This window comes from Herpailurus yagouaroundi, unplaced genomic scaffold, assembly GCF_014898765.1.
Source record: "Herpailurus yagouaroundi ecotype Mexico unplaced genomic scaffold, PumYag 142, whole genome shotgun sequence".
NCBI lineage: Eukaryota > Metazoa > Chordata > Mammalia > Carnivora > Felidae > Herpailurus > Herpailurus yagouaroundi.
The window spans coordinates 13,629,398-13,649,048 of NW_024412397.1; the positions used below are offsets into that span (position 1 = coordinate 13,629,398).

General features: G+C 47.1%; 1 protein-coding gene across 1 annotated transcript in view; it reads left to right on the forward strand.

Moving 5' to 3' along the window:
• KDSR (3-ketodihydrosphingosine reductase) overlaps positions 1–19,408 on the forward strand; it is a 32,848-nt gene extending 13,440 nt beyond the window's left edge. The window contains exons 6-9 of the mRNA XM_040478478.1: positions 3,897–3,980; positions 7,707–7,790; positions 11,364–11,465; positions 15,546–19,408. Of these exons, the coding sequence (XP_040334412.1) occupies positions 3,897–3,980; positions 7,707–7,790; positions 11,364–11,465; positions 15,546–15,665 (390 nt within the window). The 3' untranslated portion in view covers positions 15,666–19,408. The remainder of the gene's footprint in view (positions 1–3,896; positions 3,981–7,706; positions 7,791–11,363; positions 11,466–15,545) is intronic.
• The last annotated feature ends 243 nt before the right edge of the window (positions 19,409–19,651 follow it).

Consider the following 19,651-nt stretch of genomic DNA (forward strand, 5'->3'; position numbering starts at 1 on the left):
TAACCATTTATTTATGTTTTTATTAAAATGTTTATTTATTTTGAAAGAGAGCAAGAGTGAGCACGCACATCCGTGCACATGAGCAGGGAAGGGGCAGAGAGAAAGAATCCCAAGCAGGCTCTGCATTGTCGGCACAGAGCCCAATACGGGACTCGGTCTCACCAACTGTGAGATCATGACCTGAGCTGAAATCAAGAGTCAGGTGCTTCGCCAACTGAGCCACCCAGGCACGCTTATAAAAGTTTTGGGAAATCTGTGAGGCAGATGTCGTTTTGCCACCTGATAGATACGAACGCTGAGTTTTGGTAGTTCATGGAGTTGCTTAAAGCCACTTTGTTGCTTTGTAACAAAAGCAGTAACAACGTCTTGGCTTTCTGGTTCCCTGGGCAGATGATGTGTCTATGATTCAGGTCAGAAGTTACCTGATTGATCCGGCCTTAGACATCTGGTAAGTGAAGGGCTGTTTTGGAAATGAAAAATCTGCTTATTAGGGCTTTTTGTCCCTAAGCCTTGTACATGGTAGGACAGACATGTTACTAAAGAAGAGGAAAAGGAAAGTGAGTTGCTAATACAGACAGAGTCCCCAAAGCCTCTTTGTGACAAATGTGATTCACACGCTGCAGGAAGCTTGCCTGGACTTGAAAGTCAGCTTGACTCCTGTCCATATTCAGACTCCATGAAAAATGTCCCCACGGAAACATGGAATAAGATAAACACGTGCCATGAAAAGTAGGCTTTGAGGGGAATAAATTCAATAATCAAAATCCAGTTTGTTCATAGTAGACCTATGTCAGAACAGTTGTTTCCCTGCAAACTTACAGTGTTGTGTTTTGGAAACCTGGACACTTCAGTCTGTTTTGCCATCGTGGTTGTGTTTTCTGTGAATGAAACAGACCTCATAGAATTGCTCAGACTCGAAGCACTTTGTGATGATCTTTTTCGGATTAATTTTTTTTTTTAATTTTTTTTTAACATTTATTTATTTTTGAGACAGAGAGTCAGAGCATGAACAGGGGAGGGTCAGACAGAGAGGGAGACACAGAATCTGACACACGGGGGCTCGAACTCATGAGCTGTGAGATCATGACCTGAGCTGAAGTCGAACGCTCAACCGACTGAGCCACCCAGGTGCCCCGGTTTAACTAACTCTTACGTCTTCCTGTCCACCCCACCCTTTGCCCGCCAAACTAAAGTAGGACCCTAGCCATGCTTTGTGCATAATAAAACATTTGTTGCACCTTTTGGTGTTCCTTTTTTTTTTTTTAACTCTGTTTTTTTAGGTACAAATATATGATTTAAAGATTCTAAAAGTTAATCTTTTTGGAAAGCCAGCTTCTGCTGGGTTGTGGCCAAAGATGTGGTAGCAGAGACCAAGTCAAAGAAAAATAGCCTTTGTGCTTCCCTCCTTCCGGTCATGCTCCCCTCCCCCTAAGGCCATCTTGCCCCTCAGCCTTGAAAAGTACGCCTAGGTGAAATTCTGGAGCTTCTCAGACACAGCTCTGCTCCTCCCTCCAGGACCCCCGCCCCCCTCGCCCCGTCTTCGTTTCGATGGAATTAGGAACCACACATTGTAGGCGGGATGATTTTGGTAGTCAGTTCTTGAGCAGACGGTTGTCTTTCTGATTGAAATGGAGACCAGGGGAAGGAAGAACATGGCGAAAAGCATGGAGGTGGGCAGAGCAGGAGAAAAGAGGATGGTCAGTCAGCAGGGACAAGGAGAAACACGGCTACAAGGTGAGCAGAGGAGTCCGCTAGTGAAGTCTGGGCTTGTAAATTCCTAGAGACAGGGGTGATCTCTAGGAGTCGGCATCGTCTGAGCAAGAGCAAGTGAAGCCACATCAACCCCCTTTCGTTTTCTGCCGGGGCTGTGGGACTAGTTGATTAAAGGAAAGTGTAGATGGAGTATAGCGTATTTAGATGTTACCAGTTATTTGACCAAGAGTTTCAAGAGACGGGCCGCGCCACGAGGGCAGGGGCTCTCTCGAGTTGTTGACGTCCACGTCTTCATTCACAGAATAATACGGGACTCATTTAGTAAGTATCCCTTGGATGAGTAAATACAACAACGAAGGGATTAGCCGCTGGAGGAACCCAACCACAGACTGAGAGGGTCGTGTGACTTCAAGACTACCAGCGCCCCAAACTGTTTCTTCCGGGCCTGGCTTCTTCCAACCCCGACGATCTGTGTCTACGCCAGGAGAAAGCTGTTCTGAAAAGCTGTTTCAGGCGTTTGGTAGCTCAGCCATAACCTTGAACTTGAGAAACACTGCTCTGACACACTGTCTTACATTCGCTTGTGCGCCACGGTCCTTACGCATTTCAGGGGGAGGGGGCACAGGAGCGTTAGAGAAACGTCTGAGTCGAGTCTGCTTCAGGCCTTCTGTGGGCCAGTTGCCACGCACCGGCTTTTTTGGTGGTGTTTTTGTCTGGTCTGTGCACAGCAGAGGGCAAGGCCGTGGGAGACGGTTTTTGAAGTCACTATCTCAAAAACAAGTGGAAGAGAAATTGCTTGCTCATCAACCTCACTGGCTGGCCCGAATCCAGAGCTATTTCTGAGCACGGCTGGGCCTTGAAGCTGCATGCCCCGTGGAGGCCGAGTGAACGGGCTGTCTCACGCCCTGAGTGCAGTGGCAATGAACCAACAAAGACATCACCCTTTGCTGTTGTGCTGTTCGGCATGGCTGGCCAGGATCTAATGCTTCTCCCGACCCCGACAGCTCCTCCCACAGGCTTCAGAACTGTGCCCGGCAGAGGGACCCAGGGAGAATAAGGGCTGTGTGAACAGACGGGACCCTGGGGTGCTCTCAGGGGCTGTTGCCTGAGGACACGCTATTGGCACTTTTCAACCTCCTTGAGATGCACAGTGGCCTACGTACCCCCAGCTGTCTGTCTGCTTTTAACTTCCCGAGGTAGCGTCCTGGGGCTAAGCAGCGAGCCAAGAGCAAATAAAAATCGGGGGGCAGAAATTTGGATGGTGTGAACTATCACCCTTAGAGCCACTAAGAATCAGGGCCAGATGAAAGTGTGGAGCAGGGCCACTGAAGGGCAGGGTCTTTGGGAAGGGTATGTCCTGGCCGACTCGCTCGCGGGAGAATCTTCTGGAATTGCTGGGGGTGTATTTCTGAGTGGAGGCGTGGAGGCCTTGTAGTGAGGCAACGAAGCCTCGGAACCTGTTTGAAGCTGGGAAGGGGTTTTGCATATAAATAAGGGTGAGGTCGTCTTTTCTGGAGTTGCTTGGCTGGTCTGACCTGGCTGTTGGTTTCTTCTGTGGGGGAGGGTACAAGTGACTCCTGACTCCCTGTTGGGCAGGGGCTGGTGGCTTAGGAAGTTTCTGACCAGGCAGACTTCTCAGGGGATCCGTGTAGTTCTAGGCCTGGCTCTGAAGAGCACAGGAAAAGGGTTTTGACTGATCTTGACGTATTCTGTAGATGAAATCAACAAGAGCTTCAGAAGCGGCTGTGAAGGAAGCCAGGTTTGCAGTCGCAGAGACCGGTCCCATGGTCCTGCACACAGTGCTGAGTGGTGTCCGGGGGGTGGGGGGGCAGGCGGGAAAGGAGACCTCCCTTTAGCTGTCCACCTTCCTCCTGGACGGCTCCTAGGGCCTTGCCTGCTCAGTGGGGGTGGGCAACACTCAGAAGGAGGTGAATCTCTGCCAGCTGTTTTCGGGAGTAGAGGTTGTTGGGGTGAACCCTGTGCCTTTATTTCCAAATGATCTTCACGGAGAGGAGTTTTCCTGACCCAGTCGGTGCTGGTCCTCCACCCAGAGCCACATTCTGCCTTGGGAAAATCAGGGCAGGATTCACGACGTTTGCCTGGTGGCCGGTGCAGGTGGCTAAGGGTCGATGCGGAATCGGACCTTGTTTACTGAAGGGGCACGTGTTGTTTCCGAAATGCAGGTGAAGCCATATAACGTCTACGTCACAGTGGCCTACCCGCCCGACACAGATACCCCTGGGTTTGCGGAAGAAAACAAAACAAAGGTAAGTATTCCTCTGTGTCTGTTTCGAGCCTTTAATGTTGTAAATCTTCCTTTTCCAGTTTTCTGACTTTCCACCCCTCGGCCTGGAGTCATTTTCATCATTGAGAAAATTGCGTTCTTTACAATTGATGTGCAAGGTAGAGGCCTCTGAACTTTCCAGAACTCTCATGTGGAGTCTTAGAGAACACAGCCCATATTTTCCAAGGCCGTGAGTTTTGCTAATAATCTTCAAAGGCTTACTTAACTAACAAGGTATTATCTTCACGAATACAGCCTGCATTTTTAGCAAATGAGAGGCTACTCTTCGGAAATAATATCCTCTCCTCTGGACTTAAACACCTGGTTGCCGGGGCAGCTCAGACTTCGCGTTTCAAAACCAGAATGTGTGACTCCCTCTCGTTGCCCCCTCCTTGCTTTTCATCTCCTTGGTAACCGAGAAGCCAGCCTTGGTTCTTCCTCCCACACCACACGTCTTGACCCGTCTCGACCCGCGCACGTCCTCCTGGCTCTACTCTCAGGGCTTGTCCTGAATTGGCCCATTTTTTTTCAGACCGCAGCTGTCAGTACCATCCTCGTAATGGTAGCTGCTCGTATTTTTGCCCGAACTGCTCTTCATGATCTTCAAACTGGTGTGCCTGCTTCTGCACCTCTTCTGACCCCCTGTCTGTTCTTCATATAGTGACCAGTGACCCTTTTAAACTGTAAGTCAGGTCTTGTCACTTCCCTGTTCAAACACCTCTTCTGCAAGGAAGAAAAAAAAAAAGCCAAAAACAAAACCAGAAAAACCCTTCTCAAACAGCACGGTTTAATAGAATGCTCTAGAATGGAAATGTTCTGTGTCTGCCTTCTCCAATCTGGTAGTCACATTGTGGCTGTTGAACACTTGAATGCGGCTAGTGGGACCCCCCCCCCCGCCATCATAAAACTGAATTTTTAATTTTGACTCCTTTAAAGTTAGTATTAAAATGCACATGTTGGTCTTGTCATGTGTTAGTATGGCCCCAGTGGCTCCCATCATGCCTAGAGTAGAATCCAAAGGTCTTTTCTTTAAAAAAAATTTTTTTTAACATTTATTCATTTTTGAGAGACAGAGAACACGAGTGGGGGAGGGGCAGAGAGAGAGAGGGAGATACAGAATCCGAAGCAGGCTCCAGGCTCTGAGCTGTCAGCACAGAGCCCAATGTGAGATCGTGACCTGAGCCAAAGTCAGCAGCTTAACCGACTGAGCCACCCGGGTGCCCCGAATCCAAAGGTCTTGCAGCTCATTGGGTTTTGCACTATGTGGACCTTGGCCACCTGTCCACAGTGGTGTCTCCTGTTGCCCTCAGCCCTACCAGAGCCCCCCATCTGTTCTTTGAGCTTGCCCAGGCTGTCCTCACCTGTGGCTTTGTTTACTCTTGCTCCCCTCTCTCTCTGGATGTTCAAATGGCTTCATCCCTTGTTTCTTTCTATCTCTGTACAGACATCACCCTGAGAGGACTTCCCTGACCCTCTGTCTCTCAAATGTCAGTCCCTTGGAACACTCACCATCCTTTCCTCTGGCTTTGCTTTTCTCTATGATGCTTATCAGCACTGGACATTTACATCACACACAACGACAGACTGAGCTGAATGCAAGCGTTGCACGTTGTTCAAAGGAACTTCTTTCTTCCTTGCCTTGATGCATTGTAGGCTTCCTCCGAGCACATGAATCAAGTGGAGAAGAAAGGAATCGACCAGAACTTAACTACCTTGAATGGGCGTTGATTGGTTTTCTTTTCCTTCGTAGTAATGCTTTAGTAAGTGCGAGTTTCTGCAGCATAAAAATTGGCACTTATGCTCCATAGACTGTGTATTTGCAAAAAGATGTGTATGATTTAGAACATTTTTTTCCCTATTCACTTCTTTTTGAGTCTGCCTCTTAAAATTACAACTATTTCAAAGAAGTAAATGTAAGCCAAACGCCCTGTCTTAGAATGAGCAGGGGCCCGCTAAGCGGATTTGTAACATTTGGTAAGCAGTCTTTTCTGTTTGAAGCCAAAGCTGACAAAAAGTGGTGATTTCCCTGGGAAGATCTGATTTTGATGTTAAGTTGGTTTTTTTCCCTCTGGTGTAGTGTTGAGCCAACTTTGGATAAATGAAATTCTATGTCGATGTGTGAGCCCTGCAGGGGGCGCCATAGTGCTTTTCAGTCTACTGTGTGTGTGGCCTGGTGGTCTGGAAGAAGGAGCAAGGCACTTTCAGAAGCACCCTTCTCTTAATTCAGGTTCATCAAGAAGTACTTGACTTTTATGAAGTGCTATGCTTTTCCAATTTAAGAAAATACATTCTGTTCTTTATTTTAATTTTCTCAATCCTACGTGGTAAAAAAATATGTATAGTTTCATGCAGTTTAAAGGCTTTAAGTTTTAAAACTTCAAACTGAAACTCCCTTTTAAAGAATTTCTGAGCACGTGTTTATGTCACCTTAAGGAAGATAAAAAAAAGTGTGGGGGGAGCCCTTTCCCACAAAGAACTTAGGAGGTAAAATACAAGTATACAAGTAGCTATAATATATATTAAGGCAGCAACATGCAAAGATGAAAAGAGAAAGGACTTCCAGTTAAGAATTCAGGAAAGGAGGGGCGCCTGGGTAGCTCAGTCGGTTAAGTATCCGACTTCGGCTCGGGTCGCAATCTTGCAGTCCGTGAGTTCAAGCCCCACGTCGGGCTCTGTGCTGACCGCTCAGAGCCTGGAGCCTGTTTCAGATTCTGTGTCTCCCTCTCTCTCTGACCCTCCCCCGTTCATGCTCTGTCTCTCTCTGTCTCAAAAATAAATAAACGTTAAAAAAAATTTTTTTTAAAAATTCAGGAAAGGAGACAACTTTAACCACCTTTGATTTGGGCTTCTGATGCCCCGGCCTGGTAATGAGCGCACAGCCCGTGCCAGGGGCCCCTCGGTGTTTTCTGTCCCAGTTTCCTCCTTCCCGCCTCCCCCGCAGGTCCTTTAAGAAGCAGCGGCATTGTTGAACAGGGACTGGGCTGGGGCTGTCTCGACCCATGGCCTCAGCTCTGTCCGCGTGTCAGTCTTTGGCTAGCCTGGGAGTATGGTCAGAACGGAGACGCTGGTCATCTTGCTCAGGACACACGGTCGAGGCTCTGCATAAACACTGTCGGTCAGGTGTCTGGCCAGCAGTGAGTGAGGAGTCTACTGGGATGGTCCCAGTGGCGTTTTCTTATTCCAGCCCTGGTGGTCCCCACTGGAGCCGAGACCACACGTGTCCAGCGGAGAGTGGCAAGGGCCTCGTGATCTTGCTTCAGCTACTGCACTAAATTTTATACAGTAACCAGGTAGAAACCGATTTAGAATCCAGATGGACCGGATTCTAAAAATATGAATCTGCTCAAAGGTGGGAAACTGGAATTATTTACAAAGAAGGGGAAGGAGGGTTGTAAGAATTATTTGTTCTTGGGGCACCTGGGTGGCTCAGTCGGTCGAGCATCTGACTTCGGCTCAGGTCACGATCTCGCGGTCCGTGAGTTCAAGCCCCGGGTTGGGCTCTGTGCTGACGGCTCGGAGCCCGGAGCCTGCTTTGGATTCTGTGTCTCCTTCTCTCTCTGCCCCATCCCCGCTTGTGCTCTGTCTCTCTCTGTCTCTCAAAAATAAATAAATGTAAAAAAAAAAAAAATTAAAAAAAAAAGAACTCTTTGTTCTTTAACTTAATGGGCAATAATGGTACTGATGCATCCATTTTTTTTCCCACCTTCAGCCTCTGGAGACTCGTCTGATTTCAGAGACCGTATCTGTTTGCAAACCAGAGCAAGTGGCCAAACAAATTGTTAAGGATGCCATAGTAAGTACAGTCCTTGTTTTCTTCATTAATAGTTGTGATGCTGGATTTCTGAAAAGAGATACGATGTTTGTCCCAGGGCTTATTTTAAAGCGTTAGTCATTGTTACTTCTGGGTCACATTCATGTCGCATGTTGGACGCCACTCTTCTCCCTTAGATGCTTTATTGATTCCATGTAAAGTAGTAGGCTTCTGGAAACTAAGTACATGTCTCAACCTTAGGAACAGATTGATGAGTAAGGGTGTCTGGGAACTTTGGTTCTTTAAAAAGAACGTGAGACCTTCGAGCCGTGTGTCAGTAGTGGGGACCACGTTCCATGTCTGGCCCTGCTGCCTTTTGCTGCTTGCCCACAGCACTCGCAGTTGTAGGCGATGTTAGGTACTTTATTAACTGCCTGACTCCTTGATGAAGGACTTTTTCTTCCACCTTCCTGCTTCCCAGTGCCATTTTCCCCAAATGTTCACTAATAAGGAAGTGTGTCCAACCCCACCAGGCCACCATCCTGTCCACCCAGATAATGTGCCTCCAGGCTACTGAGTCTATTTGAAAGCCTGCCATCTTCTAAAACAACGTATGTGCCACAGACTTTTTTCTTTTTCAGGTGTTTGTTTATTTGTTTTGAGAGAGAGAGAGCGAGAGCAGGGGAGGGGCAGAGAGAGAAAGGGAGGGCGAGAATCCTAAGCAGGCTCTTCTCTGTCAGCACAGAGCCCGCTGCGGGGCTTGAACTCTGGAACTGTGAGATCACGACCTGAGCCAAAACCGAGAGTCGGACGCTTAACCACCCGAGCCACCCAGGCGCCCCGACTGCCATACACTTTTGACAACATCCTGTCAGCCCACGTGCAGAAGAACATACACCAACAGGGGATGTCTGCAAACTTCAGGCCTACGCCGCGTGTGGGAGATTTGAGGACCCGTGCAATGAGGTGTCAGCGGGCTGCTCAGCCTCCCTGAAGGGCCGCATGCACTGTTGCACGAGCACCGGCTGAGCAGGATACGAGAAGTATCGAACTCCATTAAGATACAGCCATTTGGGAGACCCGTGCCCTGTGCTCAAAGGCACAGAAGGGGGGCGCCTGGGTGGCTCAGTTGGCCAAGCGTCCGACTTTGGCTCAGGTCGGGGTCTCACAGTCCGTGAGTTGAAGCCCCACGTGGGGCTCACTGCTGTCCGTGCAGAGCTCGCTTCAGACCCTCCGTCCTCTTCTCTCTCTGCCCCTCCCCCGCTTGCACTTTCTCTCTCAGAAATAAACATTAAAAAAAAAAAAGGGGCACAGAAAGATGGCAGGAGTGGATCGAGCGGACTTAGCTTTTCCTGCTTCCCTCAGATCAAAGCAGACACACCCCGTGCCTTGAACGATCTGAGACAGTTCTTTGTATGTTGGCAGGGCTCCTTGAGTCAGGTGGTCTTGAAACTTCATTTTTTGGCCACTTTCCACAGGAAACTATTGACCATCCCAGTGATTTCTTGACAGGTTTATATTTACCAATGCTTGCTGTATTAGAAACTGCAAATGCATAATCTAAAAAGTATTTATTAATCCGCTTAAAATAAGCACGGTTTAACCCATTACATCTTAATGCAATTTTTCTACAATAATAGTTTTCCAAAACACAACTTCAGCGAGAAAAGTGCCATTGTTTTACGTTTCACCAACGTCTTTAATGTTTCTGTGAAGAGAAGACAGCTGGACTCTTATCGCTGCCTTCGCATTCCGCCTGCCCTAAAATGTTGTTTGGAGTGAAGAATAGAAAAAAAAATCTGCCCTTATACAGATATGTAGTTAGGAAAGGGAAGAATATTAAATAGGCTTTTCAGAGAATTGCAGACATTCTTCTTTGATATTAAACCCAAACCGGATGAATAGTAGTTTCTTAAAGGTTAATTACAGTGTGGAATTGGAAACCACATTAATGAACTTTTTGTTCTCTGTTACATTAAAACCGTTGGTCTTTGCACTTTGCATGTTTTGTACCCATTCATGATTTTGTAATGTTATGCATCCGTCATGTGGAAAATATGGGTTCATTGAGTTACCAAAAAAAAAAAAAAAAAAACCCAAATTTCATCCATTCGTATCAGCGCTGCTCTTATCATAAAAGTCTTTACATATTGGGCAGCTGACAGTCTCACAATGGCGGACAGGTTTTCACAAATCGTAATTTTTCCTTGAAAGCTCAGATGTTAACATTGACCATAAAAGCTGCCAGCTTCCTTGAAGCCACAGGCTCATGTCATTCGTGTTCCACAAAATGTCTTCCAAATACCCAAGTCTGAATAACCACAGATTAATTTTCATGACTTAAACGGTCAGAGGAGGGCCTTTCTGCTGGGCAGCCGTCCCCCTTGGGTACGGAACACAGCAGAAGGCGCTGGGTGTGCCCTCTCTTTTTGTGACGTAGGCTCTTAAGACTTGCCCTTAAGGGTTGAGATTTAATAAAATGAGTAATTTTAGGGGCGCCTGGGTGGCTCAGTCGGTTGAGCGTCCGACTTCGGCTCAGGTCATGATCTCGCGGTCCGTGAGTTCGAGCCCCGCGCAGGGCTCTGTGCTGACGGCTCAGAGCCTGGATCCTGTTTCCGATTCTGTGTCTCCCTCTCTCTCTGCCCCTCCCCCCGTTCATGCTCTGTCTCTCTCTCTCTCAAAAATAAATAAATGTTAAAAAAAATTTTTTTTAAAAATGAGTAATTTTATTGCTTTATCAAAGGCGTTTTATTTTATTTTTAAATTTTTCTAAGTTTATATATTTTGAGAAAGAGCAAGCGAGCAGGGGAGGGGCAGAGAGAGAGAGAGGCAGAGAGAGAAGCCCAAGCAGGCTCCACACTGTCAGTGCAGGGCCTCGTGTGGGGCTCATACTCACAAATCGTGAGACCATGACCTGAGCCAAAGTTAAGAGTCGGACACTCAACCCACTGAGCTACCCAGGCACCCCTGTCAAGGGCATTTTAAAGCAAAACTGACATTTAAAAATTATTTTAAGATTTTTTTTTAATGTTTGTTTATTTTTGAAAGAGAGAGAGAGAGTGGGGGAGGGGCAGAAGAAAGGGGGACAGAGGATCCGAGGCAGCCTCTTCGCTGACAGCAAGGAGTTTGAATGGAGGCTTGAACTCACGAGCCATGAGATCATGACCCCGGGCCGAAGTCAGACGCTCAACCCACTGAGCCACCCAGGCGCCTCTTTAAAGACTTTTTAAATTTCTTTACATTTATTACTGCAAGTGCGTGTGGCAGTGGGGAGGTGCCGCTACTGTGGTTTGTACTAATGAGCTATCAGTTTCGCCCATCGGTGCAGATGTCACTCGGTGACGAGGCGATTAAGGTCTTCGTATTGTTATGACCATCATTTTGTCCTCCTGGATCCCCTGAAGGGGTCTCAGGAGCCCCAGCGTCCACGGACGTACATTTTGGGAACCACCTGTGTCCCTGTTCCAGCCCATCTGCCAAGGCCACGTTCATCTGTGAGCTCCGACGTAGGCTCTGTCACCCTGGTATGCCACCTGGAGTGGGCCCGCTTCGTTGTTTCTGATGTGCTGTTTCCTTTCCTGGTTACTACCATTGCCTCTTCTCCTTTTCTTTTAGCAAGGAAATTTTAACAGTTCCATTGGCTCAGACGGGTACATGCTCTCATCCCTGACCTGTGGAATGGCTCCTGTGACTTCTATTACTGAAGGGCTCCAGCAGGTGAGCTATGCCTACGTCAACGGACAGATGGACGGACAGACAGACAGTGCCTTTCATTGAACCCCAATGAGAAAAGGCTAAAGGAAGACTCAGTGCCTTCATCTGAGGATGGGGCAGTATCCATCGTCTCCCTCCCCGTGTCAGGGACACGAAACTTGGACGTAGGTTAAAGACACCACCGGAGGGGTTCCGACAGGGGAGAGGTCTTCTGTGTTCTGGGCACTGTGGACACAGAGAGGGAAGGCCGCTTCCGCCCGCGGGGTGTTCGTCCGGGTTCTCGTCTGAGAACCACCGATCCGAGTGTTTGCGGTAGAGGGATGGAAGGTACTGGGTATCGGAACAGAACACCTTTCCTAGGCGAGTCAGGTCACGGGCAACTAAGCCTAGGGAGGTAACGAGTCAAGGATTCAACGCAGAGCCTACTCTTCCACAAATTCTGGTCCATCCAGGCCACACGGAAGTTAACCGCTTGTGGATGTGCCGCGTGCAGAATCAGGAGGGAGCAATGTCTCCAGCCCCAGGGGCTTACGGGCTAGGGGGAGAGACAGACAAAAAAATGCTACCCGTGCCATGTCATATAACAAGTGTCCTAACAGAGGGCTGGCTCTGCACAGACCCGATGGCGGATGGTGGAGTGTAGACGGAGAGAAGGCTGCCCGCGAAGGGGCCTGTCTACGCCGATGGGTAGTTTATATAGTTTATAACCAGGTACGAAGTCATGTGCCGCCGACCGTGTCTAGACTGAAAACCCAAATGACTCGGGTGTGGGTTTCCCTCACTCTTCTCTTCCACGACTCTGTGACTTTCTCTTAGAGATGGAGGCTGTACTACATGATGCCCCTCTCGGCCCGCGCCTGGCACATGCTAGGAGCTTCGGAGGCTGGCTGGAGCCGCCGCCTGCGTTCCTCACGTGCTGTGTGGTCACCTTGTCCCTTCTGCTTCCGTGACGCCAAACCTAAAACTTGAGCACGGAGCTGCTTCCTCCACTCCGGTGCCGAATACGCTTCTTTGAGACGTTTCCCCGGGCTGTGACCGCACTGCCCACAGTAGAGCCCTGTTTCCCAGCATCCCGGCCCCGATTCCGTATTGGCGCTGTGATCAGGATCAGTGTTCGTGTTCACTCAGGAGCCCGACGAGGCAGTGGGTGGCGTCCCTGGCCCCCCTCCTTCTGCCCCGTGCGCGAGGGGTCAGGTCCATCCCTCCCTCCCTCCAGTCCCTGGTCCGCTCCTTTCCCCAGCAGCCGCCGCTCTCACAGTTCGGGCCTGGGACGCCGCGGTCGGCTCCCTGCCTGGGTCTCACGCTCTGCGAGCCAGAGGTCGTCACTGGGGGCCCGAGGGCCTATAAAATGTTTGGTTCATCTGGTACGAGTGTGCTTGTTGAGATAAAAATTTTTTAATTAGATTTTCCACACAAAGTCCAGATTTCGGACTTCTCTTGGGAAATCAGAAGGCCTCACGGCACCTGGCAGTAACCAGCTGGGGCAGGTGGCGGCCCCTCCGGTGACACAGGACGCGGCCCCCCCATCCCGGGGGCCTCACAGCACCCGTCCCAGGCCCGGTGCACCAGAGCGCCATCACTGTTCCACGCTGGTTTTTCTGAACTGCAGACCCACCTGGCGTGGCAACCCTCAGTGGCTCCCCAGTACCACTGAGGAAAACAGCTTCCGTGACGTCACGTGGGGTAACCCTCTGACCTTTGACCCCGCTCACCCTCTGCCTTTCTTCCCCCTCTTTCCAAGACTTTGTCTCTGCCCCTCTATCCCCACGCTTCCTTTTTCTGACCAACTGTTCCAACCAACCCACCAACTGCAAGTCTCACCTTACATGTTGCTTTTTGGCAGAAAACTCCCAAGACAGTAAAATTCCTTGGACTTAAGTATTTTGGTGTTTTGGCATGCGGTGTTACAGTTGCTTTTTCTTGATGTGTTTTTCTTTCCGTTAGGTGTTTTTTCTTTTCAAGTAATACACTTTATTTTTTAGGACAGTTTTATGTTGATAGAAAGATTTGAGTTGAGGGGCCCCTGGGTGGCTCAGTTGGTTGGGCTGAGTTGCCTGGGTGGACCTCCGCTCAGGTCACCACCCCAGGGTTCCCCAAGCCCCACAGCCGGCTCCCTGAGGTCAGGGCAGAGCCCACTTCGGATCCTCTGCCCCCCCCCTCTGTCTGCCCCTCCCCCGCTCATGCTCACTCGCCCCAAAATAAATAAAACATTTCAAAAAAAATTTGAGTTCAAATTAGGGAGCTCTCTTCCTGTCCCCACCCGGCTCCCCATTCTTAGCATCTTGCATCAATTAGCATGGTCTGTTGTCCCCGTTGATGAGCCAGTCTGCAGAGGTCATTGGTTTGCATTAGGGTTCAGTCTTGGGGTCACACCTGTTTTGACAGGTGTATAGCTGCCACGTGACCATCGTTGGACTGTCACGTGGGATGGTTCCCCAGCCCGAACATTCTCCTGTGCTTCGCCTGCTCGTCCCTCCCTCCCTCCTCCTGAACCCCGGGCAACCAGTGACCTCACTGCTGTCCCTGTCGCTTTGCCTTTTTCCAGCCTCCCTTTGGTTCTTAGTTTTTTCAGCGTTGTCCTTACACGCCCTTCAGAGAACCAGTGTTCTCAGGGCTCCCTCGGAGCAACAGCGGCCTCTGTGCCACATGCCCCCCTCCCCCCCCCCGCGGCCGCGCTGTCCTGTGGGCGGGGCCTCCTGAGATTCGCCTCCACATCTCCATCGAGGGTGCATCCAGAGTCTAGACTGCTGTGGCCCCCTCCGCTGATTTCTACCCATACAGATGAGGAGTTAGCTCGTCTTCACGCCCTCCTCTTTCCGCTTACAGCCACCTCCCCTCCATTCGCACCCCCCTTTTTACTTCTGTCGCGATTTGGGTTAGATCTGTATTTGAGGTCATCATTATTTTGGCTATTTAAATGCTATTCGCAGCCGAACTCCGTATTACACATTATCAGTTTTCCTTTCTTGTGCAACCTTTTGTTTTCCCCGGAACCGTTATTGGCCTTTTTCTATGTATGATTAACAATGACCGTCTTCACTTCCTCTCTGACATATCAGGCACTCTGTCAGTTTCCCCTTCTGGAAGGAATCCTTCCTGGAGCCTCCGAGCCACCCGTCAGGACTGACTGCCGCAAGTCCGGGGGTCCCCTCTGCCTCTCATCTGGGCCGGGTCCCCCGTCTCCTGGGTCACATGACATTGTTTTTCTTTGTTGACCCCTTAATGTGCCTTTTTAACTCTTCTAATACTTTTCTGGAAAAGGGCATGTGGAGGCAAGGTTTTTGAGAACGGGTGTCTTTGAAAATGCTTCTCCTTGTGTTTCTAGGAATTTAAAAAATTCCTAGGGAGAGCGCAGTGGCAGAAAGAGTGACAGTTAATGGACACCCGCTGTCTCAACTGGACGCAGTAATTACCTCCTCCAGCTGGTTGTCTTTCCAATTATCTAATAAGCTCGTGGAGGGCAAGCACGGTGTCTTTCTGCCCACAGTGTTAGCGCTGAGCACACGGTGGTCTGACTTTTGCGATCAGAACGTAAGTCTTGCACCACAAAGCCTTAATGGTAGTTTGGATATTTGGGATGCTGGAGTGGCTCTTCCCTAGCTGGTAGAACCCTAGGACTAGTGGGAATACCTGTTTTTGTTCTTTGTCTAATTTGAGTTTGTTAATTGGACAAATATTTCGCTGTGACCTCTCTGATGGACACGTGCCGTCCAGGGGTGCAGAGCGGACAGCTCCTGTCCTCTGTGTTCTCCTGACACTTCCGGGGTTTTCGTCGTGCCTATCCTTGGAGCAGATGGGAAGATGTGTCTTAGAAACCGTTTATCAGGGGCACCTGGGTGGCTCAGTTGGTGAAGCATCGGACTTCGGCTCAGGTCACAATCTCCCGGTTCGTGAGTTCAAGCCCCACATTGGGCCCTGCATGCTTGGGATTCTCTCTCTCCCTCTCTCTCTGCCCTTCTTCCACTCATGTTCCATCTCTCTCCCTTTCTCTCTCAAAATAAACAAAACTTAAAAACAAACCCTTGAAGAGAGCTGTTGTTTTGTGCTGTCGGACGAGCTCAGGGGTCTGTCTCTGTCTTGCAGGTGGTTACCATGGGCCTGTTCCGCACCATTGCTCTGTTTTACCTGGGAAGTTTCGACAGCATAGTCCGTCGCTGCATGATGCAGAGAGCGAAATCTGAAGTTGCAGACAAAACGGCCTAATTCTTACCCCGGGAGAAAAGACTGTTTCTAAATAATCTGAACAGCCTGCTGCTTAAAGGGACCCAGATTGTGGCCTACAGCCACTTAAATGTGTTGCTTTTGAATCTGTGAGATTGGACCAGCGCTCTTCAGACACCTGGCTCAGGCGAGGGGATAGATGTTCAGCGCCAGGTGATATTATTAATACTATGCAAATATGGAACGGGAGGCCCCTGATTGTCTGAGGTGGAGACCTGAGGATCGTATGGGACCAAAGGGCCTGTGAGCAGGGAAAAAATGTCATTCCAGAGTGATCATTTACATTTTTCTATTTATTCTTTTTCTTCCTCCACTGAGATTAAGCCCAGAAATGTACCTTCTGATACATAGGACGACGTCTCAAGGACATTCTTAACCTTCCACGAAAGGCATTCTGTGGGTTTTGGGAGCCTTTTTTTTCCCCCCCTTCTTTTTAACATGGTGTATTTGATTCAAGAGGAGTTTCACACATTGCTGGAGAGCCTGAATGCACGAGAGAGCCCCTGACTCACTGTGCTTCTGGTGGAAACTCGTGGCTTCTCTCTCTCTTTGATCCCGTAAAACTACAGGGGGATGAGAGAGGGCAGTGCAGTGGAAGGGAAGGAGAGAAGGATCCTCCAGTAGGAAAAGTCACGCTTTCCTGCCTTCTTTAGATAGACGCGAATGCTTAGAGCACTTCTCATTTTTCATTCACGGGGAAAGGCAGCCTCCCCCAATTTTTTCTGAAGAGAAATAAAATCTTAGAAGCTTAAAAGTTTACAATTTCTTCAATAGCCATGGTGACGTGGAGCCCGCCCATTCCGTTAGAGGGCTCTTTCCATTCTTCCCATCCCTTCCTTTCCAGTTTTGCTGATACTGCTATACTATTTTTGTAAAAAAACAAAAACAAAACCAAAAAATGACCAGTGAAAATTTTTTGACTTGACTTTTTAAATTAACTCATGAATTAATTAAAACACGAAAAAACTCAGAAAAGCGTGACATTCTTCTCGTAGCATACATGTAGCTTTTAGGAAAGGCTGAGGAGCGTCCATGTACGGTTTCCTCATTAAGAAAAAGAAGATAGGACAGGGCCGAGCTCGCAGATCCTCATCTTGGCAAGAAAATGATCACCCATCGTTTCTGTGACTCCTGCTGACCCAGAGAACCTTCTCTTCGTGCCCCATGGTAAGGAAGCCCAGTTATCACTCCTGTCACATAGCCCTGGAGCCCTCTCGGCCCCGTGACTGCCTTTTTTAGATCCCAAGCTCCGTTGCTCAGTTTAGTGGATTTCTACAATAAAGTGCCTCTGATGAGTTTGGCCGATGTTCCCTGCTTCACGCCATCACTGTACTCGCTCCCCTGCTGAAGGCAAGTCACCTTCCTCATAATGCTACCCCCCTCCTCCTTGCATACACAAGTATGCATATACTATGCATACAAAAGATTAAAGACTTAAAAATTATAGCCAACCTTCTTTGCTCTTGAGTTTTTGGCCCTCTTGACTTCAAAATGACTTCTTTTTTTTTTTTTTTTTCAAGTAAGATGTTTCATGGCTTTAATTCCTGGTGTTCTTTTAATGAGGATCTGGGAATGGCATACTTTAACACTGACAAAGATAGAAGAAATTATTATTGAATATATACGTTGCTTGGAGTGACTTCATTGCAGTTTGTGGGGGTGGGTTGACGCCACAGTACTTTCATGATTCTTTCAGTCTCATACAGCCCTTGTTTATTGTTTGCAAACTATGTTAGGTCGTATTTCATGGTCTCTGAGAGAGAGTAATGACTGTGTCTCCTTAAGGTACAGAAAACATTTATGTTAATATCGGGATGTTTCTCACTTGTATTTGTTTCTCTCCTACATGTTCCTTGAATATCAGCACTTTCTACTGCTGGTCTATATGAAAATCTAGTCCAAGATGGTGTCTCATTTAATACAGTTCACTATTTAACCACAGTTATTTCAATATACACTTCTCAAGTTATCCTCATAGACTGTACTGTTATTACCTCCAGGGAATCTGCTACCTGAACAAATTTAAGAGCCCCTGTTCCATGGTGGGAACTATTATCCCCAGCCCAATGGAAGCTCTCTCACGAGAGCAGATTTTGTTTAGACCAAAATGTCAGGGAATGGGCTTTTTTTGTCAGAGATGTCAAAGGGCCAAAGCTCTGTATCCAGAAAGCTTTGAAAACTAAGGTGGTTTGTTTTTTTTTTTTTTTCCTCTTTCTAAATTTAGTGCCATTATTCATTTGATAGCCAAATCTGATGTATTATAGTTTTGATGTATCCATTTCATCTACTACTCATTTTTCCTGAAGAGACACTAGTGGGTTTAATTGTAGGTATTGCCCCGGATTCTGTGGAGATGTTCCGTAATATCCAGTGTATGTCCCATATACCTTTTCCAAATCTAACAAATTAAGAAATCTGAAACACATCTGGCCCTAAGGGTTTGGTAAAGGATTATAGAAATTCAGCAGCATCACGCAAAGATCTGACTTCATCCGAAACATGAAAATAGGACAAAGGCAAATTCTATTTTTTATCTTTTTTGGCTCAATTTTTATTCTTTTTTTTTTTTTTTTTTTTTTTTTTTTTTTTACGTAGACTTGTGTTTTTGCTCAGGGGAAGGAAAACAAAAAACCATGAGTCAGATTGTTCAGGAAGCTATTGGCTTTTTTTTTTTTTTTTTAAAGGGGTCATTGATTCAACAGAAGTGTCTATGCCTTACCTGTGGCAGAAAGAGTTTAATTACAATTCTGATGAAATGTTGGCTTTCTGTTTGTAACCAACAACAGTTTATTATGTGAGTGTTGGTTCTAAATCTTGTCTCTGCCGGCTTTGGTTGTACTGTTTTGTTATAGCGTATTTGCGAGTATATTTATTTAAAAATGCCTGATGTCATTCATCCATAGAAATACCAAAATATATTCAAGGACGCTTCATTACTGAAAAAGGTTTAAAAAAGGTTTTTTTGTTTTTTTTTTTTAACAAAAAAAACCAAGTCAAGGTAATTGTTCTTTTCTGTATTTTTTAATAATTAATTTTCAAAGCTGAGAGAGAATTAAAAATGATGTCCATAATGGCCTCTTTACGTTAATACGTATATACGTTTAGTTTTAAATCTGTTTGTTAAACCATATATTGTCGATTCTTGGAAGTGAAACATTGAGAGACCGTTTCTAATATTTAGATGACAAAAACATTTAGGAAATAGTTGCTCCAATTCAAAGAATTGTACGTCTTTGTCTTTCTAGAAGAAGGCAATACCATGATAACTTTTTTTACTGAATTATATCATCAACAGATTTAATTTTATTATGTCATGTTCTAATTTAAACATGTCTTACTCACATGAGGACACTTTTAAATATTCATAGTTTTTGACATACGATGCTTTGTATCTTTCTCATGTCCTTAGTTCTTATTAGTAACTCAGTTTGAAAAAGTACATACTAAACATAACCTTCCATATCCTGGACTAAACCTTGCTTAGTTCGCTGCAGTGATGGCAGATTTGATATTTTGAAGAGGAGTTAATAGCTATTATATTTTACACTTGCTTGATGGGGCAACTTTAAAGACATTTTTAAAGTGTAAGAATGCACATGGCTATTTTGATATATATTAGAACTTGTGTTTGCTACTTTGGAAGCTTTTGTGGCAGAATTGTAACCTAATTTTCAAATCTTGTATTTCTGAATCACAACAAAAAAATAAAGGGGGAACAAGCTTTACAGATTTGAAAACTTATTTTTCTAGAAATTTGCATTTTTTTTTTTTAAATTTTTTTTTCAACGTTTATTTATTTTTGGGACAGAGAGAGACAGAGCATGAACGGGGGAGGGGCAGAGAGAGAGGGAGACACAGAATCGGAAACAGGCTCCAGGCTCCGAGCCATCAGCCCAGAGCCCGACGCGGGGCTCGAACTCACGGACTGCGAGATCGTGACCTGGCTGAAGTCGGACGCTTAACCGACT